This window comes from Corythoichthys intestinalis, chromosome 9 (genome assembly GCF_030265065.1).
Source record: "Corythoichthys intestinalis isolate RoL2023-P3 chromosome 9, ASM3026506v1, whole genome shotgun sequence".
Lineage (NCBI taxonomy): Eukaryota > Metazoa > Chordata > Actinopteri > Syngnathiformes > Syngnathidae > Corythoichthys > Corythoichthys intestinalis.
The window spans coordinates 50,561,607-50,588,928 of record NC_080403.1 but is presented as its reverse complement, the minus strand read 5'-3'; the positions used below and the strand labels follow the sequence as shown (position 1 = coordinate 50,588,928).

Here is a 27,322-nt window from a genome sequence, read left to right as displayed (position 1 = left end):
GGCCTAGATCGCTTAATCACCCTGAAACTATGGGGAAACAATGATCATAATTTTTCCATTCTTACAAAGAAGTTTTGAAATCTTATTTCCCAATACTTCCTGACTCACATTCAAATGTACATGTTGAATTTACAGGAACCACAGATTTCTTATCACACGCTTGTGTTTGTTTGCCTCAATTAGACCGTGTAGTAAAACCACGACACGCTCTCACAAAGAGAGAATTCCACACACGCATACAAGCACAGGGTCTTCGTTCATTGGTCGCAGCTGATGAATGGATAACTTGTTGGCCAATCAGATGCATGTGACCTGTTTATATGGAGGCGGATGGGAATCCGCCTCACTCACGCAACTCACGCTGACTCGCAAGAAGCATCATGCATAGCAAAGAACAGATCAGGTAAGGAATAGATTCTTTCTGTTTTTTTAGATTGAAAAAATCTTTTTTTGCTAATTTATTGCAATGATAGCCGTCCAATCCATTTTAACAGCTGCCGGCCTTCTCTGTTCAAATGAATTGGATGTCTGCTAGTGACAAAATGATTGAAATTCCCAGCATAAGTAGGAAAAGAGCCACATGATTGACGCTGAAAGAGTTCATGTTGCAGTCTGTGGTTTTAAAACAGTGTAGGCTTTAAACCAAGGGTAAAGCGGTCTAATCTGGATTTCATGCTTGTTTTATGGTTTCAATTTATGGTTAGTAGTTCAAGTAGGGTTTCAAGTTACGCTTACTGCTTTGAGTTGGGTTTAATACCAGGTTTTGGTGTTCAAAGTGGGGTTCGAAGTCAAAATTTGGATCTAGAGTAGGATTTCAAGTTAAAATCAGGTTTTTAATAAGAGGATTTTGGTTTAAAACAAGGATTACGTTTTCAAAATAGGGGTTCAAATCAAGAATACGTTTTGAGATGGGTCTTTAAATTCAAATGAATGCTTAATAGTAAGGTTTAAAAGTGTAGAAAGTCAGGTTTCAAATTAGGATTTAGGGTTTGCTATATGGTTTCAACTTAAAATCCATGCATTTAAACATAAATTGTCACTTAAATACATATCTCAAACCCTATTTTGAACACCTAGGCCTTGTTAGAAACCCATATCCTGTGTAAAAATTCTACTTTTACATTAACTTTACACTGAAAAAAATAATGGTTGGATTTACTTGATAAAATCATTGTAACAATTTGCACTTACTTTTATTAAGTAAGTTTTACTGCTTGCAATTTTAAGTTCAGTTCACAAGCAGTAAGTAAATTTTACTGCTTGCAATTTTAAGTTCAGTTCACAAGCAGTAAAATTTACTTAATAAAAGTGCAAATTGTTACAATGATCCACCAGTAAATCCACAAGTTATTTTTTTCAGTGCAAAGTTAATGTAAAAGTAGATATTACTATTTTATCAAGTAAATCCAACAATTCTACTAAAGTTAATGTAAGAGTCGAATTTTAACATTGTTGAGTTTACTTGATAAAATCATTGTAACAATTTGCACTTACTTTTCTTAAGTAAATTTTACTGCTTGCAATTTTAAGTTCAGTTCACAAGCAGTAAAATTTCCTTTAAAAAAGTAAGAGCAAATTGTTACAATGATCCACCAGTTATTTTTTTCAGTGTAAAGTTAATGTAAGTTAATGTAAAAGTAGAATTTTAACACAGGATATGGGTTTCTAACAAGGCCTAGGTGTTCAAAATAGGGTCCGAGATATGTATTTAAGGGACAATTTATGTTTAAACGTATTAATTTTGCTTTCAAAGCAGGGTTAAGTCTTTAAAGTCAGGTTTAAATTCAGGATTAGGGTTTGGGATAGAATTTAGGTGGGGTTTTAAGACGGAATTTGGGTTTCAAACAAGGTTGGACGATCAGAATAGGGTTTCAAATCAGAATCAGGGTTGGAGCAAAGTTTTGAGCCAAGATTTTGCTTTCAAAGAAGGTTACGTGATCAGATTTCAAAATAGGATTCAGAGTAAAAAATATTATTTCAATGGCAGATTTTAAGGCAGTTCATTTTTAAAACGAGGTTAGATTTTAAAAATTAAGGTTTCACATTAGAATGATGTTGCAAAAATGACGTTCAAAGAAATCTACAGAGGTGTGGTCATGTCCACTCTTTCAAATTGTAACGCGTGAGGCGAGGAAAAAAAGCATATGATTTGGCAGTTTTCCGCATTTTTTGGAAGTCGTTCTTATGACTCTCACCGTGTGACCAAAGCTAACGGCACAGCCTCGAGCGAGGCAAAGCCAAAGAAAGCCGATCCTAACTGGGTTTGGCTTTTTCTTTGGCTTTAAACGACTCTCTGTTCATCTCCAGTCACGATGAATACCAACAGTCTGCTGACTGGCTGAAGTCGCAGACCCGCCATCGCCCCCAGGTGGCCATCATCTGCGGGTCGGGTTTAGGGATGCTGGCTGACGCCCTCAAGTGCCAGGATTCCTTCCCGTACGCCGATATTCCGGGTTTCCCGCAAAGCACGGGTAAAGTTTTAACCTCTGAACCAAAATTTTGGGGTTCACATCAGTGACTTGATGACGTCGCCCTTGTCGCCCCGAAGTTCAAGGTCATGCCGGACGGCTGGTTTTTGGCGAACTGAAGGGGAAAACCTGCGTGTGCATGCAGGGCCGCTTCCACATGTATGAAGGACACTCACTATGCAAGGTAACTACAGATGATGAGTGCCACTGATTGGCATAGATTTAAATGGCAGCCAATGACTTAACTCGCACTTAAAGTAGATACTCAGGAAAAAAATGTGTACGACAATAAAACACTTTCAATTGCAATTTTGACATAAGATCTCAATAGCTAATAAATCACTCAATTTTCACATCAGAAACTTAATTCTTGAGGAAAGAATGCAGAATCACCTTAATTTTACTAAAAGTAAAATTAGCATTTTTCTATATACAATCGCACCTTATTTAGGTTGAATTCCGATGTCACTATTCCCTCAGCACGTCTTGCCGGCTATCTGGCCCTCATCATTTTTAGATTGAAATGTTACACAAATTTTTTTTTTATTATTATGGACGCAGAAATGTGTGAAGGGGCTCCTCTTTACAAAAAATGGCAACCGAAGCAGGAGATTTTAAGTGTTTTTTTAAAAAAGACATTCCCAACAGTGTCTAAATTACAATTTATTTATTTATTTTTTTGCCCAAAAAAAGGGCAGTTGGCCCGCTAGTTACGCTATTATGTAGAGATACAACATCCAACATGGCGGCCGTCACAAAAAAAGAGCTTTTTAAGTTGAAAATTCCTGCAAAAAAATGCAGATAGATAGATATAAAGGTAAAACCGTCTACATTCTTGGTTAAAAGCAAAAAACGAGCAGTTGTCATTCATTTTACGTAAATATTTCAAGCTAAAGTTACGCTATTGTGTAACCCGCCGTGGCAGGCGTCACAAAACAAAGAGCTTTTAAGTTGAAATTTCTTGTAAACAAATGTATAACTCACGGACTTTGTATAGATATGAATGTAAAACAGTCTAGATTGTTTTTTAAGCAAAAAACGAGCAGTTATCGTTCATTTTACAAAAATATTTCAAGCTAAAGTTACGCTATTGTGTAATCCAACGTGGTGGCCGTCACAAAACAATGAGCTTTTTAACTTAAAAATTCTTGGATATAAATGTGCTAATCATAGAATTTGTATAAAATTGAACATAAAACAGTCTGGATTGTTGGTTTAAAAGCAAAACAGGAGCAGTTATAGTTCATTTTACGTAGATATTTCAAGCTAAAGTTACACTAATGTGTAATCCAACGTGGTGGCCATCACAAAAAAAAGCTTTTTAAATTGAAAATTCTTGTAAATGAATGCGTAAATCCCAGAATTTCTATAGATATAAAGTTAAAACATTCTATGTTCTTAGTTAAAAGCAAAAAAATACCGGTTATCGTTCATTTTACGTAAATATTTCAAGCTAAAGTTACGCTATTGTGTAATCCAACGTGGCGGCCATCACGTAACAAAGAGCTTTTTTAGTTGAAAATTCTTGTAAATAAATGCGTAAAACTTGGAATTTCTGTAGTTATGAATGTAAAACGTAAATAACTTAAATATTTCGAGCCAAAGTTACGCTAATTTTTCCCATTCATTTTTTCCACGTTTCAAAGTGCATCCATGGTGCTATTTTATATAGTAATTACCTTGAGTCCTTGACCAAATCACTCTTGAGACACTCCTCGTCCTGTTTCATGATTTGAGGGTTTCAAATTGTTTCGTATCAGGCCTAGCGTTTCAAACATGGATTTCAAACCAAAGTTATGTTATGAATGAGCCACTATAAAAATTAATAAATAAACAAATAAAGAGAAAAATGTTGCTAGATGACTTTGCACTAGACTGGATTATGCGGTTTTGGGTCACATGCGGCATTTTTGAAAATATTTCAATGAAGCCATTGTTCTGACCTTATGTAAAACAGTATTAAAACAATATTTAGCCTGCAGGAAATAATTCCATGTTGACTCTAATGTAACTACCAGGGATTGGATAATATACTTAAACCAGTGGTTCTTAGCCTTGCGGAAGTTACCGAACCCCATTAGTTTCACATGTGCATTCACCGAACCTTATGAAAGTTAATAAAAAGCCATTTTTTACAATTCAAAACCAATACAGCTAAGCAAGAAAGCTAATATTTTAGTGAATTCAGATTCAAATTCATTCAGATTTCAAATTTACTACAAATAATTTGGCCTTTCGTGTTTAATTTTCATGTTGGAAAATGAAACGGAACTCATTTAAACTGTTCTGGGGTTTTTTTTGTTTTGTTTTTATCTCTATGTTCTTATTCTATTTTCGCATTCTTGCATCACATAATATTTTTATGGCATAAAATTTACCGGTCGATCTACATACCTACCCTCACCTATGGCCACAAGCTGTGGGTCGTGACCAAAAGAACAAGATATAAACGGAGTTTCCTCCGTATGGTGTCCGGGCTCTCCCTTAGAGATAAGGTGAGAAGCTCGGTCATCTGGGAGGGCCTCAGAGTAGAGCTGCTGTTTCTCAGCGTCAAGAGTAGCCAGATGAGGTGGCTCGGGCATCTGATTAGGATTTCTCTTGGACGCCTCTCTGGTGAGGTGTTCCAGGCATGTCCCACTGGAGGAGGCTGTGAAGCCGACCTAGGACATGCTTGGGAGACTGTGTCCCCTGGCTGGCCTGGGAACTTCTTGGGATCCTCCAAGCAGTGCTGAATGAAGTGGCTAGGAAGAGGGAAGTCTGGGCTTCTCTGCTGAAGCTGTTGCCTCTGCGACCAGACCTCGGAAAATCGGGAAAAAATGAATGGATGGACTTAAAATGATGTTTTTTCCCCATTATCTGCGCAGTCCATGCTGCCTGCAGGTTTTTTTAATACTTCACAAACCTAGTGCAAGTCAGTCAACCTTCCACTGAGCAAACCAATTTCTCCTCCCATTAGATCAGTGGTTCTCAACCTTACTAAAGGTACCGAACCCCACAGGTTTCACATGTGGATTCACCGAACCCTTCAGAATTAGATAATAAAGGAATTTTTCCATTCAAAACCAATATATCTAAGCTAGCATGTAAATAATTTAGCAAATTCCCATTCAAAATTCTTCTCATTTTGATAGCACGTTTTATAAACACGTAAAATTTGACACCACGCTACCCATTGGTCTGTTGTATTCCCTCACACCAAGTACTAGTCAAACTTCCACTGAGCAAACCAGTTCCTCCTTCAATCAAATGAAGGACTAGCAGTTAAAATAGATTAAGCCTACAAATTGGGAGCAAACCAGTCCAAAACCTGATCTTAAAAGCCACTTTGCCTGGATTTAATCAGCGTAAGAAAATAGGGCTCTGCATTTCTTTACCTTCGCCGAATCCCTTAGACTTGCTCAGCGAACACCTGGGGTTCGATCGAATCCAGATAAAGAACCACTGTATTAGACAGAGGATTAGCAGTTGAAAGAAATGAAATAACGCATGTAAATTGGAGGAAAACTAATCCAAAAATAACACTTTGACTTTGGTCAGTGTATGAAAATCGGGCCCTGTGTGTCTTAACCTTACTCACCGAACCCCTGGGGTTCGATTGAACCCAGGTTAAGAACCACTCACGATAGGATGAGCCTCAATACAGCAGGGTCCCGACACAATACCAAAAAATATTTTAAAAATACTTTGTAATTAAAACTTATCTACTTTTGTTTCAGCGGTACAGGCAAATGCAGTACAGACCATAGAATAAACTAGCTGCAAAACACAATGCTAATCTCCTGTCATCTCACATTTTGTGGATTTGTAGCTGTGAAAGAATGTTATATAGAGCTAGTGACATACTTTCCAAAAAAGAAACAATTTCAAGCCAAACAATTTGGCAAAGCTATCAAGCAAAGCTATGAACTACCGTGAAGCTTTGAATTAATTGGCTGCAAAGCTTCATTGTGTCAACAAACTTCATTTGGCCATCACTGCTTCATTGTGAGAGACAGAAAACCTCTGCTGCCACCTTTGATCAAAACTATTGTCATCCAGTTTGACTCATGCCTCTAGCATGCATTGCACCGCTACAGAGGTAAATCACATTGAAACTTCATATTCAGTGCTAATTATTTCTTCAGTTACCGTTCTAGTTGTTTCAAATTGCTAGTTATGCAATTTAGTTGTTTTATGTGATAATTTTAGTTTCATTTTGAATTACCTTTGATTTAATGACCTGGTTTTACTTGTCAACGTTTAACAAGAAGGTGGAAGCTAGTTCTTCTGCTTACCTATTATATATGGAAATTGATTTTTCTTGGAGGGCAGGCGATTGCTGCCAGGCTTTCCCAGTCCAAATGAATTGGACTTCCATGGCTATCAATGGCAGCAAATAAGTTAATAATAGTCTGATGTAAAATTCATCCATGTCCTTTTTAGACCACTTTTCCAGTGCGGGTCTTCAAGCTCCTAGGCGTGGAGACCTTAATAGTGACCAACGCCGCCGGCTCATTGGCGGACGGCTTGCAACCCGGTGACATCATGATCATCAAGGATCACATCAACTTCCCTGGCCTGATGGGTCTGAACCCTCTAAACGGACCTAATGACGAAAAGTAAGCCAAACGTGGACCAGAAACCGTAAAATCTCTATTTTGTTTGATTCATGTTTAATGTTTTTGCTGTTTTTTGCAGGTTCGGGCCACGTTTCCCAGCCACGTCTGGGTGCTACGACAAAGGGTTGCGTTCCCTTGCTATGGAAATTGCAAAGCAGATTGGCGTGGCCAACCACACGCAGGAGGGCGTGTACGCCATGGTGGGCGGGCCCACTTTTGAATCCATCGCGGAGGCCAGGCTGCTGCATCGACTGGGCGTGGATGCTGTCGGTATGTTGCAAATTCAAATCTTTAAATTATATGAATCAGTGAAGTAGGAAAATTGAATTTGAAGCTTTTTTCTAATTGATTAACACAATTTAATCAATTAGTTGTTGCAGAGCTATTGCTTACTTTAACTCTTCGTGTGTTCTTATCATATCTATGAGACATTTAGCGAGAAACCGGGCGGTCGTAGTTCATTTAAACTTGTCTGCATCGCATTTAATTCTCAATTCCTCACCAAACATGTATGTTTCCAGGCATGAGTACGGCCCCTGAGGTAGTCATTGCGACCCACTGCGGTTTAAGGGTCTTTGGCCTCTCTCTCATCACCAATAAGGTACACACACACAAACAGACATGCTCTTATGCACATTGAAGTAGCCTCCTGAGTTGACTGTTTTTGTCAGGTGGTCAAGAGCTACGAAGACACCGAAAGTGTGGACCACGAGGGCGTTCTCGAGGTGGGTCGGCAACGCTCACATACACTGCAGCAGCTCGTTACCGAACTGGTCGCCAAGATGGAAATCAACAATAACATCAGCAGCATCGAGAATAACAGTCTTTAAGAGGAGACACTTTTTCCAATTGTGTTATGTACAGATATGACATTTTACAGGTGCTTCTTTTTGTAATCAGCCTTTATGTTATTTAAACAAAAATATTTATAGAATTTAATGTGGTGCTTTTATGTAAGTTGATTTAAAATGTATTATTTATCTCATTGCTATTGCTATTACAGTAGTATGGTAAACCTAAATATCTGAGTTATTGTTTTGTACGTGAGTCATTTTTGTTGTAGGTCGACATTGGGATGTAACAAAGTGGACACTAACTGAGGGGGACATTTTGTGCTAAAGTTAGTCCTCAGCCTAGCTTTGCTAGCATAAAGCTAACATGACTGTGGATACTTGATGATAAGTCTGTCATTTTACAAATAAACCATTTGAAATGATTCAGATCAATTCATTTCTTTGATAGGTTTAACAGAGTGGACACGTTATGATCAACTTCACTGAACGTTCGGGGTGTGACAATATATATGGGATACTATGTATCCCAAAAGGTTATCGATATGCTCCTGCCAAGAATCGAGATATCGTTTTAAATAGGGTTGAGATCTGGGCTATTTGCAGGCCATGACATTGACTGGATGAGTCTTTTTCCAAGGAATGCTTTAACAGTTTTAGCTCTGTGCTATGATGCATTGTCATCTTGGGAAATGACAAACATATTTTCAATTGAAGGGATAAGAAAGCTGTCTAAAATTTCAATGTAAACTTGTGCATCTATTAAAGATTTAACCACAACCATCTCCCCAGTGCCTTTGCCTGACATGCAGCCCCATATCATCAAGGACTGAGGGAATTTTGATGTTTTCTTCAGGCAGTCATCTTTGTAAATCTCACTGGAACGGCACCAAACAAAAGTTCCAGCATCATCACCTTGTCAAGAATCTGCATTGGACAGGGTGATGATGCTGGAACTTTTGTTTGGTGGTGTTCCAGTGAGACCTTAAATGCCCAAAATTACCTAATTGCATGGCATTGACTGCCACTGACAGCCATAGACGTTTAATCCGTTTGAAGTGGGAGGGTGGCAGTTCAAATGGATTGGACGTCTACTAGTAATAAACTATTTCCAATTCACACTAGAAGCTTGTTTTTCTGCTTTTTATTTTTTAATTAAATATATTTTAATTTAAAATACCACAAGTGTTTATCCAGTAAAATAAAATCATAATTTTTTGGGACTTTTTCCACCTAAATTAGTCATTTTATAGACTGAATTTGAATGAAACAGACAGGGGACACAGCACAATTCCATAACAGGCTTTTACCAGAATAAATTCAACTCAAAAAAAAAAAAAAATAGGAGCCTTTACCCTTGAATTTGTAACAGATACCAATTTATAATACACACACACAAAAAAGGTTGAATGAGTATTTGTCCAACTTCAGTGAAAATCCAGCTTAAAGCAACACTTCGTAACTTTTCAGTTTTAGTTGAGTTTAGCGAGGCCAGTGGACAAAAGCGGTAGTGTTTTGCCTCAAGGAAGATTACGTTTCCCATGAGGACCAGCGCACACTCGTACAGTGTCATAAAATCCTCAATCAATCAATCAATCATTCAATCAAAAATTAATTCCCAGTCGCCTGTGGATGGATTAAACTACATTTCTGGCTGTATGAAGGATGAATAGTAACAAGGTAATGAATCCAGGTGTGGCTAAACAATAGCATATGACGGTTAGAAACCATGTGGCTGAAGAACTCGTCAGCCCTGACGAGGGAAAGCCTGGACAATGTTTATTCTGTATATCCTGGTAGCCTGCCTTTTTTCCCTCCTCAGACAAAACTTTTTGTCTCTTTTGTTGCTCTGCCACCTTTGCAGAATTTGCGCGAAAGCGTTCGGATTGACTTCACTCTTTATAAATGAATAGGGAAAGGGAGAAGTGACGTATGCCGTGAAACAGTCAGCAAATTCGTAGTTTTTTTGTGTGGCAGTGTTCCAGCCACACTCCTCAAAGTTAATTAGTGCCGGAGAAAGCAATACATATAAAATAGGTGTCATTCAGCTAGTTGTCAGTCCACATATTATCACAAATTTTATGAAAATATTTCATAAAAGGTTGAAAAGTTACCTACTGTGGCTTTAAAACTTAGTTTAAAACCTTAATCAAGCACAGAATATGTGTTAAATTCACCATCTTATTCTGGGGAGGAGGAAGGCAAGGCAACAGCCTGCAATTCTATGCGAATTAACCACTTGTCAGTCGACATATTATCACAAATGTTATGAAAATATTTTATAAAGGTTTAAAAGTTACCTAGTGTGGCTTTAATTTATGGGGACACAAATGTTACCCTATGAGAAATGACGCACATATTTTTTTTACATTCTGAAATGCTTTATAATCTGATTAAAACACACTGCCATGCCATATCTGTCTGAATTTTTCTTTACAATATGTTGGAGGAACAAACAGATCCTCATTTAATAATGCATAAATTTACAGGGCTTTGACAAATTAGAAAATAAATCGGATAAAGTCTTTACATTGATAAATTCCTTTTCAAGTATAGCTACATATAGTAGTAAAATACAAATTATTAAAGTTAGATAAAAGAAAAATGTAAAAATCTTGGTTCTGGCGGTTGCTTATTTTGCAGTTACATCCTCCTAGCTGTGGATGGCGCTGCAGTATCACGTGTTGGCGTAGAAAAAGAAATGCGCTCAATTCCTACTTGGTTTGTTGTTTTGGAGGAACGCTATAAATTCAGCTTCTAACTACGGACTACTTGTTATAATCAACGCAATTAAAGATGTTTTTATGCATGCGTGGGCTATCGGGGTAGTGATAACCACATGAGAGGTAAAATTAACGAGTAATTTATACATTATTGTGGGAAATGGAGGCGCATACTGGGATGCTAAGCTAATAGCATCAACCTTGGTAACATGGCGGAGCTTCATATTATCGGGCAGCTTGTCGGCGCTAGCGGTTTCCCTCACAACAGTCTCTTTTGCAAATGGGGACTCCACACGGGAGGAGCGTGGCGTCTCCTCGCGGGCTCCAAGCAGGGCCAGACTCAAGTGGACAACCCCCAGACGGGTGACATCGCATACTGGAGCCACCCCATCGACGTCCATTACGCCACCAAAGGGCTCCAAGGCTGGCCCAAACTTCACCTCCAGGTGTGGTACCAGGACTCGTTCGGCCGCTGCGACCTGCTCGGATACGGCTACTGTCACATCCCATCCAGCCCCGGGCACCACCGAATCAACTGTGCCACCTGGAGGCCGCTGGGTTCGTGGCAGGAGCAGTTGTCGCAGATGTTCGTCGGCGGTGGGCCGCAGCTCCGCAGCCCGGATATCATCTACAGCGGGGCGGATAGATACAGGCTGCACACCGAGGCAATGGGGACCGTGGAGCTGGAGCTCGGCATCATTATGCGAAATTTTGACAAATATGGAGTGGATAGTTAATCCTGAACAAAAAAAAGTACCATAGACTGAATTGTTTCGGACTACATTTCTATTTTTTGTACTTTAAAGTTTGCTAATTATTTTGTCATTTTAATAAAACTATGGATATGAAGTTAAGGTTCGGTGTCATTTCTTGTAATGATTTGGTCTTACTGCACAGCATGGGCTGAGTTAAACTTTTCTGTCAGGGGGGACAAAAATGTTGACTTCAAAACGCAGTGTCAGCAATAAAATTAATTTACAAGATATATGCTCGGATAGTAGCTTAGCCCATGGTCGTACATAAAGGCATCCCAGCTGTGTGTGCGAGTGTGCATGTTTTTGTTTTACCTAGTGGAGAAGTAGACGGCGCATCTGTTTTAAATGAATATTCCAGCCAGGAACATTTATAATTATACGTTGAAAACGAGCGTTTTTTGTTTTGCATCATTTATGAAGGTTAACGCAGCGGTGAAAGTGGGCCAGAACAGTCAGGAACGCAGTTCCGGTATAAGATTCAGAGCCAGAATGCTGTTCCGGTACATGTTGCTTTGCTTCTGAAAATATGACAGCATCTGTCAAAACACTATGTAAAAAAAAAAAAAAATGCTAAGACGAAACACATGCATTTCATCTCCAAGAAGAAAACAATCTACCAACATCAGATTAACATACACAAGTGGTAACAACAAGCGTAATAAATTACTTGTGTAGCGTAATCCGTTTCCACCAATATTTATTATTGATTTTATTCCACGGACGGCATGGAGCTTTCCCCAGCTGCTGCAGTTATCTGAGTCTGACGATGAGTCACATCAATGCGCGCAGCAAAGCAAAACACCTGGACTCATTTATCCGTTCAATTGGCTGACATACTGACATGTGATCAGCAGAGATAGTTAGCTGTGATTGGTTTAAATCTGCATGTTTTCTGGAAGAGCCACAAAAAAAAAAAGGTTGAATTGATGCGACAAAAAAAGAGCAATGCAACATAAAATGGATCAAATCTTTAAGAGCTACGAAAGAGTTGAGGAGGCTTATTATAATGAGTTTTATTTGCTCTGATGGGGAGGTTCAGAACATCTTAGCTGTCAATGTGCACTTTGGACTTGTATTTGTTCATTTATGTTAGGCTACTTATTAATTTCCTTATGATTTTAAAAAGTCAATGTTTGCGCGATCTTCAAAATATATTCCAATTCACTCTGCATGATATAAGTCATTTGTAGTTATTTTTCTGAATGTATGTTACTTATATCTTTATTATTAAAAAAAAAAGAACTAAATGTTTACTTAACTTTACATTACTTCAATTTTAATATACATCCTATGTTTTTAAGTAGTTAAAATTGAGATTTGGCATTTAATATGAGAGGAAATTAGGGAAAATAAAAATTAGGAGATGGAGGTTGGGGTTATTGCTGTTTTTTTTTTTACTTTTATTTTGCAAATCATTAAAAAAATTCAATTTTGAATGAAAATCTGTTCTTGTGTGTGCTATAGAAATAACTGTGCTAAAACAGTTTTCTTTGCATTTCATTAGTTTAAGAGGTTTGACCCAAAAAAAAAAAAAAGAAATAGATAAATAAATAAAATTTTTGGCTCTGTGGCGACCTTCACATCGGGGAGTTCCGGCAAGAAATTCTAGCCACTTTCACCCCTGGGTTAACGTCTTTAGTGGAGCAAACTGAAACTCTGCTCACCATTTTGGCAGTGCTCTCCAGCGTTTCATGGTCCACATCAGTGGTCTCCAAACCGGTCCTCGAAGACCACTGTGGGTCCTGGTTTTTGTTCATACTGATCAAGCACAAACCTTTTAACTAGGGCTGTCAAAATTATCGCGTTAACGCGCGGTAATTAATTTTTTAAATTAATCACGTTAAAATATTTGACGCAATTAACGCAAATGTCCCGCTCAGACAGTATTCTGCCTTTTGTTAAGTTTTACAGCAAGGCTTTTTGTGCTGCAGCACAACAGCGAACTCTTGTGGTCGCTTTGCGACATGTTTTTATTTTTCTTCTTGCCAGTTCATATGGCTGCACGACGTCTCGGGCTGAAGCCTACGTTGTAATGTTGTGCTTATATGATCCTTGGACAAGATTTGTCCGTAAGTATGGTTGTTGTAAAGAATGTACATATTATGTTAGTAAGCGAAATGTTCTATTTTTTGTGTGATACGCTTTTTGTTTATGTTTAGTGAACCTGTATAGCGTGCTAAGCTTACGTTGTTGCTAATGCAATGCTTGTGTACTTTTTTTTTTGTAGTTTTATGACAGTCTAAAGAGGACAATGGTTTGAGGCTATTTTATTAATAAATCAGATGAAAAAGGAAGAAGTCTGATTATTAAGGCGTCGTTCACTAGCTGTCTAGCTTTGGAAAAAGTAGACGCTTTGGAGTGAGGACAGCATAGACAGATTTAAATGACAGTAGAGTGAAATGCCCACTACAGTCCGTATGTACCGTATGTTGAATGTACAGTGGGGAGAACAAGTATTTGATACACTGCCAATGGATTTTCCCATTGGCAGTGTATCAAATACTTGTTCTCCCCACTGTATATATCCATCTTGTGTCTTATCTTTCCATTCCAACAATTTATTTTACAGAATATATATAATTTACAGAAAAATATGGCATATTTTATAGATGGTTTGAATTGCGATTAATTGCGATTAATTACGATTAATTAATTTTTAAGCTGTAACTAACTCGATTAAAAATTTTAATCGTTTGACAGCCCTACTTTTAACCAATGTGGTTTCTACTAAAACAAGCAGCACCTGACTGCAATCAACTGATTACACTTATAAAACACCAGCTTGGTGAAAAGGTGTTATGTTTTGTTGGAGTGAAGTCCTGCACCCACTGCAGCCCTATGTGGAATAGTTTGGAGACCACTGGTCCACATCCTCAATCTGAATAATCGAGTAATCGGATTTGGAACATAATGCGTTACAGAATAAATTTGAGGATTTTAGGAGACGTAAAACAAAGGCTAAGATAGCACTTTCAAAAGACCATTAAATACAAATACAAAATAAAACTCCTAGGTGTTTCTTTAAACTGCAGAATTGCACTTTCATTTAAAAATAAAATACCCGAGCTTAGCCTCAAACGGTATAAAAAAAAAAAAAGCACAACAAAAGAAGAGTTGGCTAAGTTGTATAGCAAAAATCTGCTAGCTTAAATGCTATAAAATGTTAACTTTTTTTTTTAAACAATGCTCTTAACAAATCATTCAAACACATATTCCCACAAAAAACGGCCAAATACACCCATAATCTAAATTATGAATGCATTAAAAAAAAACATTAGCTCAAACAAAAACCTTCTGTTGGTCTTAACAGGGAGCAGCCATTTTTTTGGTAATCGATTTACTCAAGTTAATTGATGAATTGTTTCGGCACTAGGCAATACATTGAAATGGTGATGAGTCGCGATACTTTGTAACACAAAAAGTTATTGATATGCTCCCATCATGAATCGATATATCAATTTAAAAAGGAGTCATTATTGGAAAAACAAAAAGAACCACAGGTTGCTACCTAAATCTACCAGAGTCTATGTCAGCTCATTGGCTGCCATTGACGGTTCGAGACGTCCAGTTAATTTTGAGAGTAAAAAAAGATTGGACTTCTAGCGCCGTCAATGGCACTCAAACATGACCACATCCTGGTTTTGGGAGCAATTACAGGTCACATCTTGTTCATTTTGAGTCACTTATTAATTTGTGAACATGCCTAGGTCACTTCCTGTCAGAGGTGGGTAGTAACGTGTTCCATGTACACTGTTACTGTAAAATGCACTTCTAAAAATAGTTCTACTAAGCCCTACTTTTTACTTTTACTAGAGTAGATTTGTGAAGAAAAAACACTACTGTTACTTTGCTACTTTGGGCTACATAAGAGTCGTTACATTTTTCCTCTTTATTCTTCATATTAGATTGATTTATTTTTATTTTTTGGCCAGCGATGCCAAGAGTAGCTCTACTAATTTCAGCAGTGAGACGTCGCAACAATAATCCTATGACTCCATTGAACCAATCACACGCAAGCTTGCCGTTCTTTGATCACGCCTGCCAGTTAAATCACGTGGCGTCTTTAAAGCACCGTAAAAAATGAAGAACCTTACATAGAGTGCAGCTCTCAACATGACTCGAAAGCACGGATTTAAACCTCATCCCTAGTTTTATTTGGCACCGCTTGACCACGGAAAACCTGAGATATGATCCTTTTAATTTCATAACAGTTACTATGAAGGAACTATTCACCTTTCAAACTAGGAACTATTTTCTCCACTAGAGGGCACTCATGCTCTTTGGACGAATAATGCTTCATTTCTATTTTTCTTCTTCTTCTCTCCCCGGAATTCAAAGATTTTTTTCCCCCTTTGGTTTAATGTGGCTATGTAATGGGTTATTTTACAACCCAATAACGCAACTGTTATTGCGAGAGTTGGTACGCTTCATTAAAATAACATAACACAGGGTGACATAACAGAGGGAGAGAGTTGGTACGCTCCATTAACATAACATTACAGAGGGGTGTCCTAACAACTAGCACATACGCAGCACAAACAAATGGCACCATTTCGGAACCATTTTGCAGGGGGCTTAGAGGGACGTCATCACTCGAAATTAATATCTCAAGCCCCCCAATTTATTGCAAAATGGACCCGAATTTGTTTGCGCTACGTTCGTGCTAGCCTTGTTAGGACACCCCTCTGTTATTAAGAGTTGGTACGCTCCATTAGCTGCGGGAGCTAAGCTAAGAAAAAGCGACGAGTGGCATCCACACTCGAAATTAATATCTCAATAAAAGCATAATACTGTATCTACAAAACCGTTGCAGCACAAACGATTAACATCATTTTTATATAAATTTGCGCCTGATTGGGGGGGGGGGACTTTACAGAGGCCCGTAGAGATGGTCACAAAGCACATATAGCAATATACAAAGTGTCGTCTTTTTTATTATTTAAACTTCTGGGTCATCGTCTTTGCAATTGTCTCGCAAGTCTTTTGCGGTCGTGCTCCGAGCCATTTGCTGTCGTGTTGTGGCAATTGGGGTTCGCGCTTTTGCCAATTTGCGATCGCGCTTTAGGAATTGGGGATCGTGTTGTGGCAGTTTGCATTCGTGCTTTTTTTCTTTTGCAAAGCGTTTGCAATTGGGGTTCGTGCTTTTTCTATTTGCAAAGTGTTTGGACTTTGCATTTCGCCTGACACCACTCAGTCACTGTAGTTTAGTATCGTAAACTGATTTCCTAACCCATGAATCGATATTTGTTGTATCGTCATATCGTGCGATAATCGTTATCGTGAACCATTATGGCAAATGTATGATACCATGAGCTACCCAGAGGTTCACACACCTTCACAATACAATACTGGGCATGAAACAAACTGAATTCTCACTCCCAAATATGTAAATAAAGTCACCCCATGCGCCTTTCTCGTCTTCTTTTCCACCCCTGGCTGTGGAGATTAAATAAACAAGTGTGCTTGTTGGTTTAAAACAGCTCCGGGCCTTCATTAGGAACTAATCTTCCGCTGAAAAGCTTCTTTTCTTCCTCACCGCTTCACGCTGCATTCACATGCTACGCGCTTCATCTGCATGACAACGTGGCGAAGATTAGCCTAATAGCATTTGCACGTCCCGCTGGATCGTCATTATTGGATGTCATTAACGTTGAACTCATTTGCTGCTTTTAATTGGGCAGAGGTGCATTTAATGCTCCGACTGTTACCTAAAGTTCTACTTCCTCTTTTTGTTTTCGTTCTGTTAGCCAAGGGACTACCGTAATTTTCGGGACTATAAACCGTATTTTTCCTTCATTTTGAATCCTGCGGCTTATTTGTTGATTTATTTGGGTTAATAGGTAACATTTTATTTGGCAGCAGCGTAATAAGACAGTCATAATTATGACATGACAATATCATGGGCATTACTGAATGCTTATGACAGATGTCATTAAGTGTCTTTTGGCAAATTATGTCACTAATTCCATCCATGTCCAGCTCGGATCTTTACATTACTAAATGACATTTGTTATAAGCATTCATTAAAGTTCATGACAGTGTCATGTCATAATTATGACTGTCTAATGACAGTCTACCGCACCACTGTCAAAAAAAGTGTCACCAAATACCATAACTACAGTTGTATGAAAAAGTATCTGAACATTTTTGAATTTTTGCATAAAATTACCATCAAATGTGATCTGAATTTTTGTCAAAATCATACAGATGTAAAAACAGTGCCTGCTTTAACTAAAGCAACCCAAACATTTATAGGTTTTCATATTTTAATGAGGATAGCATGCAAACAATGACAGATTGAAACCAAATGATTGCTTATGAGTGGTTTAAAGCTGCCCTGCCCACTATACAACACACACCTGGTATGAATTGTCTTGGTGAGAAGCACTGTCTGATGTGCCTCATGGCTCGGTCAAAAGAGCTGTCTGAAGACCTGTGATCAAGGATTGTTGATTTGTATAAAGCTGGGAAACGGTACAAAACCATCTAAAAGTCTGGATGTTCATCAATCAACAGTCAGAAAAGTTGTCTACAAATGGAGAGAGTTTGGCACTGTTGCTTCTCTCCCAAGGAGTGGCCGTCCACCAAAGATAACGCCAAGAGTTCAGCGCAGAATACTCAGAGAGGTAAAAAAGAACCCCAGAGTGTCTGCTAAAGACTTACAGAAATCACTGGCACAGTCCAATATCTCTGTGCACACATCAACTTTATGTAAAACTGTGGCCAAGGATGGTGTTCATGGGAGGACTCCATGGAGGAAGCCACAGCTGTCTATAAAAAACATTGTTGCTTGTTTAATGTTTGCAAAAAGGCACTCGGACACTCCACAGAAGTTTCGGCAAATCATTTTGTGGACTGATGAAACCAAAGTTGAATTGTTTGTAAGTAACACACAACGTCACGTGTGGAGAAAAAATGGAACAGCTCACCAACATCAATACCTCATCCCCACCGTGAAGCATGGTGGAAGGAGCATCATGATTTGGGGCTGTTTGCTGCCTCAGGGCCTGGACAACTTGCAATCATTAATGGAAGAATGAATTCAAAAGTTTATCAGGATGTTTTGCAGGAAAACCTGAGGCCGGCTGTCAGTCAGTTGAAGCTCAAAAGAGGATGGATGCTGCAACAAAACAATGATCCAAAACAAAGAAGTAAATCAACTTCAGAATGTTTCAGGAGAACAAAATACACGTTCTGGAGTGGCCAAGTCAATGTCCAGACTTGAACCCCATTGAGATGCTGTGGCATGACCTAAAGACAGCGAATCATGCCAGACATCCCAGGAATCTGACTGAACTACAGCAGTTTTGTAGAGAAGAATGGGCCAAGATTAGTCCTGATTGATGTGCCAGAGCGATCTGCAGCTACAGGAAGCGTCTGGTTAAAGTTATTGGGGGGGGGGGGGGGGGGGGTGTAACAAAATATTAGATGTGACTGTTCACTTACTTGTTTTTCCCCCTTCTGTCATTGTTTGCATACTATCCTAATTAAAATATGAAAACCTATAAATGTTTGGGTGCTTTTAGTTAAAGCACACCCTGTTTTTTCATCTGTGTGATTTTGACAAAGATCAGATGGTGATTTTATGCAGAAATATGAGAAATTCCAAAAGGTTCAGATACTTTTTCATACTACTGTAGTTGGGAACCTTAATTAATTTTTGAGTTTTTGTTTTTAAATTTTACAGACGAAAACATTTTTAGTAAACGTTGACTAAAACTTGACAAATTACTCTTGAGTTTTCGTCAACAAAAACTAGACAAAGACAAACACATTTTGAGATGACGAAAATATGACTTAGAGTCTTAGACTAGTAAGTATTATTGTCCAAAAGACTACACCGAAAATTAAAAGCACTGCCAAAAACAACACTGGTCCATACTTCTAGGTATACTTCTGTTTTTGTACTTATATGATAACAAACTGACAAACATGCTAACTTATTATGAGAAATCAAGAGGTGTACTATGCTAAAATTCCCGTAAGTGGTCTGAAACGTATTGCTTGACTAGCTAAGCTAGTCGAACTATACTTTTGTGTTATGCTAGCAATGTATAGCGACAGAAAAGCCAAATGTTCGGCTACGAAATGGCAGAAGTCCCATTCAAGTTATTGATTTGTGTTCAACATGACAAGCCAAATTTCAAATAACTGAGATGTAATCATCATTATTTGACAAAAATAAGTTCGAGAAACACTGCAATACAACATTGCATTGTGGTTAAATAAACTCGTGTACATTTTATGGTTGTATGACAATCAAAAGGAGATCATCTAGCCACCCGACATTAGTTTGCTGAACTAAGCCTACTAAGAATGTAAATGTGTTGTCTTTCAAACACACGCAGATTAGCCAAAACCTCAGGGAATCTCATTCACATGGAAACAAATACATCTCCGCTCTCATTGGTAGCTTGTGTCATCAAATCCTTCCCCATCCATTTAAACGTGAGGCATGTCGCAGGACTTCCTGTCTTAAAACACCACCCAATTTGGAGGACATTGTATGATTTTTATGTATTACAGTATGAAATCAGAGTAGCATTTGTCGTTCTGGTGTGATCGTCATGGCTTCAGATGTGGTTCCTGTAACAGAAAACCTTTCGGTGTTTTCCATTGAGAGTATTTTGGGTTTGGAGGGCAACCGAGCCGGAAACCGCGTGAAACTCCACCGACCTTGGGATCAGGCAGGTGAGTGAAGAACCTAGCTGGATGTTATGGTCTATTATGGTCTCATTTGGCCATAACAGAGTGGACACTAACATAGTGGACATTTTGTGCTAAAGTTAGCTTTCAGCCTAGCTTTGGTGGCATAATAGCTAACATGACTTTGGATACTTGGTGAGAAAAAAATCTATCATTTTACTGATGAACCTTTTTGAAATGATTCAATTCAAATTCCTTTGATATATATATCTTTGCCAAAGTGGAAACGTTATGATCAACCACACTGAAAGTACTTCATAAAACTGCAAAATCGGATTTTTAAAGGAGGTAAAAAGAATAAAATTGCTTACCACTGTTGAATTTCCTGCCACTTGTGTGATATTACTGCAGGTTAGTGATGTCCTTATTAAATGGGGAATTTTCTTAAAGGGACACTAACACAACTTAAGAGAGTAGACTTTTACACTGGGGACCAACAGAAAACGTTATTTTTCTATTAAATAATATAATTTAAAACCAACACATAACTAAAGGACAATACAATCATAACAATTGTTTTGGAATTTGTTCTCCTTATATTAATTTATAGACAGAATTTAAATGAAACACACTAGAGGCATAGCAAAATTCCATAGCAACCTCTTACCAGTTGTAGAATAAAGCAAAACTAAGATAACTTTTCAAACTTTATCAAATATTTTCATCACAACTGTTATGATACGTCGACTGACAACTAGTTGAATGACACCTCTTTTATACAGTGGTATGAAAAAGTATTTGAACCTTTTGGAATTTCTCACATTTCTGCATAAAATCACCAACAAATGTGATCTGATCTTTGTCAAAATCACATAGATGTAAAGACAGTGTTTGCTTGAAGTAAAACCACCCAAACCTATATAGGTTTTCATATTTTAATGAGGATAGTATGCAAACAATGACAAAAGGAGGAAAAGATAAGTAAGTGAACCATCATATTTAATATTTTGTGGCCCCTCTTTGGCAGGAATAACTTCAACCAGACGCTCTCTGTAGCTACAGATCAATCTGGCACATTGATCAAGACTGATCTTGGCCCATTTTTCTCTACAAAACTGCTGTAGTTCAGTCAGAGTCCTGGGATGTTTGGCATGAATCGCTGTCTTTAGGTCATGCCACAGCATCTCATTGGTGTTCAAGTCTGGACTTTGACTTGACCACTCCAGAACTTGTATTTTGTTCTTCTGAAACCATTCTGAAGTTGATTTACTTCTGTGTTTTGAAACATTGTCTTGTTGCAGCATCCATCCTCGTTTTAGCTTCAACTATCTGAAAGACGGCCTCAGGTTTTCCTGCAAAACATCCTGATAAACTTTTGAATTCATTCTTCCATTAATGATCGCATGTTGTCCAGGCCCCGAGGCAGCAAAACAGCCCCAAATCATGATGCTCCCTCCACCATGCTTCACGATGGGGATGAGGTGTTGATGTTGGTGAGCTGTTCCATTTTTCCTCCACACATGACGTTGTGTGTTATTGCCAAATAATTCAACTTTGGTTTCATCAGTGCACAAAATATTATGCCAAAACTTGTGTGGAGTGCCTTTTTGCGAACATTAAACGAGCAACAATGTTTTTTTTAAGACAGCAGTGGCTTCCACCGTAGAGTCCTCCCATGAAAACCGTTCTTGGCCATCGTTTTACATATAGTTGATGGGCGCACAGAGATATCGGACTGTGCCAGTGATTTCTGTAAGTCTTTAGCAGACATTCTGGGGTTCTTTTTTTACCTCTCTGAGTATTCTGCGCTGAACTCTTGGCGTCGTCTTTGGTGGACGGCCACTCCTTTGGAGAGAAGCAACAGTGCCAAACTCTCCATTTGTAGAAAACTTCTCTGACTGTCGATTGATGAACATCCAGACTTTTAGAGATGGTTTTGTATCCTTTCCCAGCTTTATACAAATCAACAATCCTTGATCGCAGGTCTTCAGACAGCTCTTTTGACCGAGCCATGATGCACATCAGACAATGCTTCTCATCAAGACAATTCTTACCAGGTGTGTGTTTTATAGTGGGCAGGGCAGCTTTAAACCACTCATCAGTGATTAGGCACACACCTAACTTAAATTATTTGGTAAAAATTGGTTTCAATTGCTCTTTAAGTCTCCTTAGGCAGAGGGTTCACTTACTTATTTTTCCCCCTTCTGTCATTGTTTACATACTATCCTCATTAAATATAAAAACCTATAAATGTTTGGGTGGTTTTAGTTCAAGCAGACACTGTTTTTACATCTGTGTGATTTTGACGAAGATCAGATCAAATTTGATGGTGATTTTATGCAGAAATTTGAGAAATTCCAAAAGGTTCAGATATATTTTCACACCACTGTATCTTGAGGGGGTCTGTATCGCTTTCACCAGCACTAATTAAAACTTTGAGAAGGGTGGCAGGAACCCTGCCACACAAAAAAACTACAAATGTGCTGACTCCTTTAAAGCTTTCGTCACTTTCCCTTTTCCCAAATTCATTATAAAGACTGAAGTCGATGCATGTCTTGATGCCCACCACTTAACAGAACTCGTCAGCGCATGGTGGGGTGGGGGAGTTAGCTACACGGTTACTCACCGTAATATGCTATTGTTTAGCCACGACTGGATTCATTACTTGTTACTATTCACCCTTTAAACAGTCACTGGAAATCAAAATGTTATTTAATCCATCTGCGGGCGATCGGGAGATCATGATTTTACCACACTGTGTGGGCTATGCGCTGGTCCTCATGGGAAACGCTGTCTTCCTGAAGGCAAAACACTACCACGTTTTCCACCTGTGTTGCTAAAATCGAACAAAATTGAAAAGTTACCAAGTGTTGCTTTAAATAAAATAAAATAAAAATTTGAATTTAGAAGCCTGTAACTTGGAATTTATAATAGAAGGTAATTTGTAATACACAAAAAAATAAGCTGAATGAGCATCCACTGCCAGCCCTTCTCATATCAGAGTTTTTTTGTTTTATTCTTAGAGGAGTCGTCAGATGAGGAGAACAAATTTTGCCATTCACGACATGATCTCCTTCCTTCCCCAATGAGTCCTACGTCCAGTTGGTACATCGGACGGCGACCTCGAAGTGCTTTCACCGACAGCCAAGTAATCACTGAATTTTGAAGGAACTTACGCGTATTAATCACGGATGATCGTAATTTTGTGTTTGCGTTTGGTAGGTGAACGTTCTAGAAGCAGTCTTTCGGGTCAACTGCTATCCAGGCATCCACTTGAGGGAACATCTGGCCAGGAGGCTGGATCTGGATGAGGATCGCATACAGGTTTGGACTTCACATACACACCCAGAATCATGAAAAAGAACTTATTTTTGTTCTTTTGTAGATATGGTTTCAGAACCGACGGGCAAAACTAAGACGATCACTCAGAGAAAAACAACTGAGAATGGTTCAGTTGGCTGTGGCGGATCTTGGGGTCAAGGTTATAGGTCAGATCAGGAAGAATGACCCACAGGCAGAGGTTGACGAATGATATTTCCTGGCCAGAAATGTGGCAGAAATTAATATTGGGAGTCTTTTATAACTGTTGTATGATGAATGTGTATTAAAATGTTTACGCTTTCATTGAAGTTTGCAATTCATTGTTTGCTCTGGATCAGTGTGTGTTTATTTAGTGTGTATAGTACATATGTGTTTCTGCTACGGTGTACACAAAATTAATCTAAAAAAAAAACCCTCATAAAAACAAACAAACAAAAGAAAGAAACAACCACTTGTGATGTCCTTGTTTTGGAACTATTAATATATTAATGAATTTTTAATAGTCAGTGATACTTCAGGTCTTCTATGTTGGGCTCTATTTAAAGCAGACTAAAATACTTTTAACTTGCTGAACACTGACTGACTGATTTAAAAACGGTTTGGTGTATAACATACCTTGTTAATGTTGCCATGATTCAAGCTGGATATTGATCAAATGTATGCAATTATCCCTTGATACTTCTTGGCTCAAATTTCACACACTCAGTGCAACGCTGATTCTTTAAAATCTTGCTATAGGTATTTCGTTATATGAATAAAAGAGTTTTAAAAACATTTATGTACACTTTATTTATATATACGTATGTTTGTACACTTACACACACACACCTATCATATGAGAGAGTGAGAGAATGAAAGTACAGTACTTATTCATATTATTCATCGTTATTTTTTAGGGCTGTCAAACGATTCCAATTTTTAATCAGTTTAATCACAGCTTAAAAATTAATTAATCGTAATTAATCACAATTCAAACCATCTCTAAAAGTATGCCATGTTTTTATGTAAATTATTGTTGGAATGAAAGATAAGACACAAGACGGACATATACATTCAACATACTGTACATAAATACTGTATTTGTTTATCATAACAATAAATCCACAAGATAGCATTAACATTATTAACATTCTTTCTGTTAAAGGGATCCACAAATAGAAAGACTTGTAGTTCTTAAAAGATAAATGTGAGTACAAGTTATAGTAATTATATATTAAAACCCCTCTTAATGTTTTCGTTTTAATACAATTGGTAAAATTTTCAATCAAAAAAATAAACGAATAGCTCGCCATTGTTGACGTTGCCGAGCGGGACGTCACATGGGCTCCCTGCCTTTTTTTCCACAGTGTCTTTAGCTATTTAAGGTAGTGATTGAAATACACCACAAGGTGTCAATGGCTAGTTTTAAATTAATTAGAGCTCTAGCCAAGGCAGCCTGAGTATTTTTTATGTGTATTTGCATAGCTATTTTGATTGGGAATGCCATTTCTCTTTGCATTGATCGCTATTCTTTTTGTGAACATTATTTTTTGAGAGATAGGAATATTATTTTTGTTGTGCTTTCACCAAATGAAGCGACTTAACTGTTCCGGCCAAATGCATGATGGCAAGTTGGGCAACCATGACCTTCATTGGTGGCTGCAAATGGTATATGTTCTGCATTGTGTACAATAACACGTATTAAGAAAAAGATCATCTCCTGCCAGTCTTCACCAAATCGCTCGCCACAATAGTTATGTTTGTGTTGAAAGAGTTGCCAAAGCTTATGCCAATAAAAGGCACGGTCCAATGAATGCCTGTGTCCACTCGCATATCACTGCCTCTCAGCTCTCAATGTTCAGAAACGGCATCGTTGTAATCTGTTTGAGGCAATGCATGAGCGGGTCATTCCGTGCATGTGTTAAATGCGTCAAATATTTTAACGTGATTGATTAAAAAAAAATTAATTACCACCCGTTAACTGGATAAATTTGACAGCACTAATTATTTTATCTATGCTATTTATATTAGAATATATTTTATTTACATGTTTGATAGTATTATTTAATGTTCTAATGATAACATATGCATTTACAGGGTTTTATATACACTTATTGATTTTCTATACACACAAAAAAATGTATGTTAAAAATGGGGAGGGGGTGACCCTACTTCGCGGTTTTTCACTTGTCGTTCTGGTCCCCATTAAAAGTGACAAGTGAGGGATCGCTAATTATTCTTAAAGTACGCAATTAATTAACTGCACCTCCAAGTGCACAAGTTGAAAAAAAAAAGTTTGAAAATCAATTGAAAATTAATCAATTTATAGATTTCAACGTACACAATTCGTTTGTTATATTTCTAAAACGGCCAAGAAAACACTGGCTCGCAGCGCACATCAGACATCTACCTATATATTATATGATATCATCTAGCCAAACAATTTTAGGCGGTGGGTTGGTAGTCATGTGTCTGTCGCTGATTGGTCCACGCATTCAGACCACGCCTCCTATCCCGGAAGTGAAATCCCCAGGACTTGATGTGTGTGTTCGTAGTCCAGCAATTTTGTCGGTGTCGTGCGGCGCCCGCTACGTAAAATGGACGCGCTCAACAAGCTTAAACAGTTTGACGCCTATCCCAAAACTCTAGAGGATTTCCGGGTGAAGACGTGGGGCGGCGCGACCGGTGAGAGGCTTTGTCTGACACGGGGACTGACCGTCAGTCGGCGCCGCTAGCTGGCTCGGCTAACAACAATGCTAGCCGGTTCCGTTGAACCACCCACATTCAGTAAAGCAAGCGAGTTTCCAGTTAATGTCTTCAAAATCAACGTACTGGTTAAATTGTATACTCAGCAGGCTTCAAATAAAATGTTACATTGAGCTAGCGATGAACTAGTTCTATTATTTGTGAAAGATAGTGACACAGTAGTGAGATAGGGAAGACAACCTACCTCTCAGTTCAAATGAAATGGATGTCTTAAGCCGTCAATGGCATTGAAACATGATCATTCAGTATTAGAATCAATGATAGCACTTGACAGTAGACTTTCCTTGACAGAGACGTTCTTTCTCTCCGCAGTGACAATCATCAGCGGTGTCATCATGTTAATCCTATTCATTTCAGAGCTGCAGTACTACCTTACCAAGGAGGTGAGCTTGAAATTTCATCTTGCTTAATTCAAAACTATCATTTGAATACAGAAAGTTATACTGACTTAAAAAGAGAAGTTGTCGAACTAGACCGTTTCCCCAAAAGACACATGTAGTCGAACATGTTGAGGATTCCAGTGCTGGACCGGTTTTACTGGATCAGATTTACTGCTAGCCAACAGTGCAAATGTTTTTTGGGGTGGTACATACAGTGAACATTCTGAATAAACGCTCCTTCGGATGTCAAGCAGAGCTTTTCCATGGGAACGTGGAAATTGAAATATTCAGTTTCTAAGTTTAAGATAGCACCAAAAAAACTGGGACACTTATTCGGCCTAACACAGTGATTATTTGGATGTCAATTCACCAATTCTCACAGATGATTTGTCTAAATCAGAGGTCATGAATTAAAAATCCTCTGGGTCCGAAATTAAAAAATTACCACTATCTCGGGTCCGGAAATATTTTTATTGCTTCTTTTTTTCCCAAAAATACAAACGTATCTTTACGTGGCCATGCTGAAAATTACTAGAGCTGGGAATCTTTGCGCACCTAACGATTCGATTACGATTCAGAGGCTCATTTCGATTATAAATCGATTAGTGATGCACCCCACCACACTTTTAATGTTTTGTACACTAGTTCCAAAATTGTTCAAAAATCCTCTCAGGCTAAACCAAACTATTTTAGTATCAAGTTAACAGTTAAAAACGGTAAATAAAATACTCAAGTCCCCATTCTGTGTCAAAAAATTAATTTAATTTTGTGAATTAACCGTTGTTAAAATTGTTTCCGTTATTCCATAATTTCCCATCTGTCTACTTTTGACATGTCAAAGTTTTAAAACTGTTTCATCATTTAAATATAGATTCAAGTCAAGATTTTGCCGATT

General features: G+C 38.1%; 4 protein-coding genes across 6 annotated transcripts in view; all 4 read left to right on the top strand.

Annotated features, from left to right (window-relative positions):
• Positions 1-380: 380 nt before the first annotated feature.
• Positions 381-8,320, top strand: pnp4a (purine nucleoside phosphorylase 4a). The gene is made up of 7 exons (XM_057846245.1): positions 381-403; positions 2,308-2,471; positions 2,549-2,652; positions 6,891-7,066; positions 7,146-7,336; positions 7,588-7,667; positions 7,738-8,320. Exons 1-7 carry the CDS (start codon positions 381-383, stop codon positions 7,894-7,896), a joined length of 897 nt encoding a protein of 298 aa, XP_057702228.1. The 3' UTR covers positions 7,897-8,320.
• Positions 8,321-10,515: 2,195 nt separating this feature from the next.
• On the top strand, positions 10,516-11,513 carry b9d2 (B9 domain containing 2). Its single transcript, XM_057846620.1, has one exon. The coding sequence runs from the start codon at positions 10,790-10,792 to the stop codon at positions 11,315-11,317; it is 528 nt and encodes a 175-aa protein (XP_057702603.1). The 5' UTR covers positions 10,516-10,789; the 3' UTR covers positions 11,318-11,513.
• Positions 11,514-19,838: 8,325 nt separating this feature from the next.
• On the top strand, positions 19,839-23,658 carry hesx1 (HESX homeobox 1). Of its 2 annotated transcripts, none has more exons than XM_057846822.1 (4): positions 19,839-20,026; positions 23,005-23,129; positions 23,204-23,305; positions 23,367-23,658. In XM_057846822.1, the coding sequence occupies exons 1-4, from the start codon at positions 19,903-19,905 to the stop codon at positions 23,511-23,513; spliced, it is 498 nt and encodes a 165-aa protein (XP_057702805.1). In that variant the 5' UTR covers positions 19,839-19,902; the 3' UTR covers positions 23,514-23,658. The 2 variants fall into 2 exon arrangements, with proteins under 2 accessions (XP_057702805.1, XP_057702804.1); XM_057846821.1 differs by lacking the exon at positions 19,839-20,026 and adding an exon at positions 21,871-22,038.
• A 2,116-nt stretch (positions 23,659-25,774) lies between these two features.
• ergic3 (ERGIC and golgi 3) overlaps positions 25,775-27,322 on the top strand; it is a 30,504-nt gene continuing 28,956 nt past the window's right edge. For both annotated transcript variants that reach the window (XM_057846240.1, XM_057846239.1), the window contains exons 1-2: positions 25,775-25,966; positions 26,360-26,430. In XM_057846240.1, coding sequence (XP_057702223.1) covers positions 25,879-25,966; positions 26,360-26,430 — 159 coding nt within the window. In that variant the 5' untranslated portion in view covers positions 25,775-25,878. The remainder of the gene's footprint in view (positions 25,967-26,359; positions 26,431-27,322) is intronic.

Excerpts from the sequence above, each read along its gene's own strand:
- pnp4a (XM_057846245.1), top strand. The coding sequence starts at position 381 with ATGCATAGCAAAGAACAGATCAG. Across the intron at positions 404-2,307 it reads CATAGCAAAGAACAGATCAG|TCACGATGAATACCAACAGT; the intron begins GTAAGGAATAGA and ends GTTCATCTCCAG. Across the intron at positions 7,337-7,587 it reads ACTGGGCGTGGATGCTGTCG|GCATGAGTACGGCCCCTGAG; the intron begins GTATGTTGCAAA and ends GTATGTTTCCAG.
- b9d2 (XM_057846620.1), top strand. The coding sequence starts at position 10,790 with ATGGCGGAGCTTCATATTATCGGGCAGCTTGTCGGCGCTAGCGGTTTC.
- hesx1 (XM_057846821.1), top strand. The coding sequence starts at position 21,912 with ATGGTTTTGTATCCTTTCCCAGCTTTATACAAATCAACAATCCTTGAT. Across the intron at positions 22,039-23,004 it reads ATCAAGACAATTCTTACCAG|AGGAGTCGTCAGATGAGGAG; the intron begins GTGTGTGTTTTA and ends TTTTATTCTTAG. Across the intron at positions 23,130-23,203 it reads GTGCTTTCACCGACAGCCAA|GTGAACGTTCTAGAAGCAGT; the intron begins GTAATCACTGAA and ends TGCGTTTGGTAG.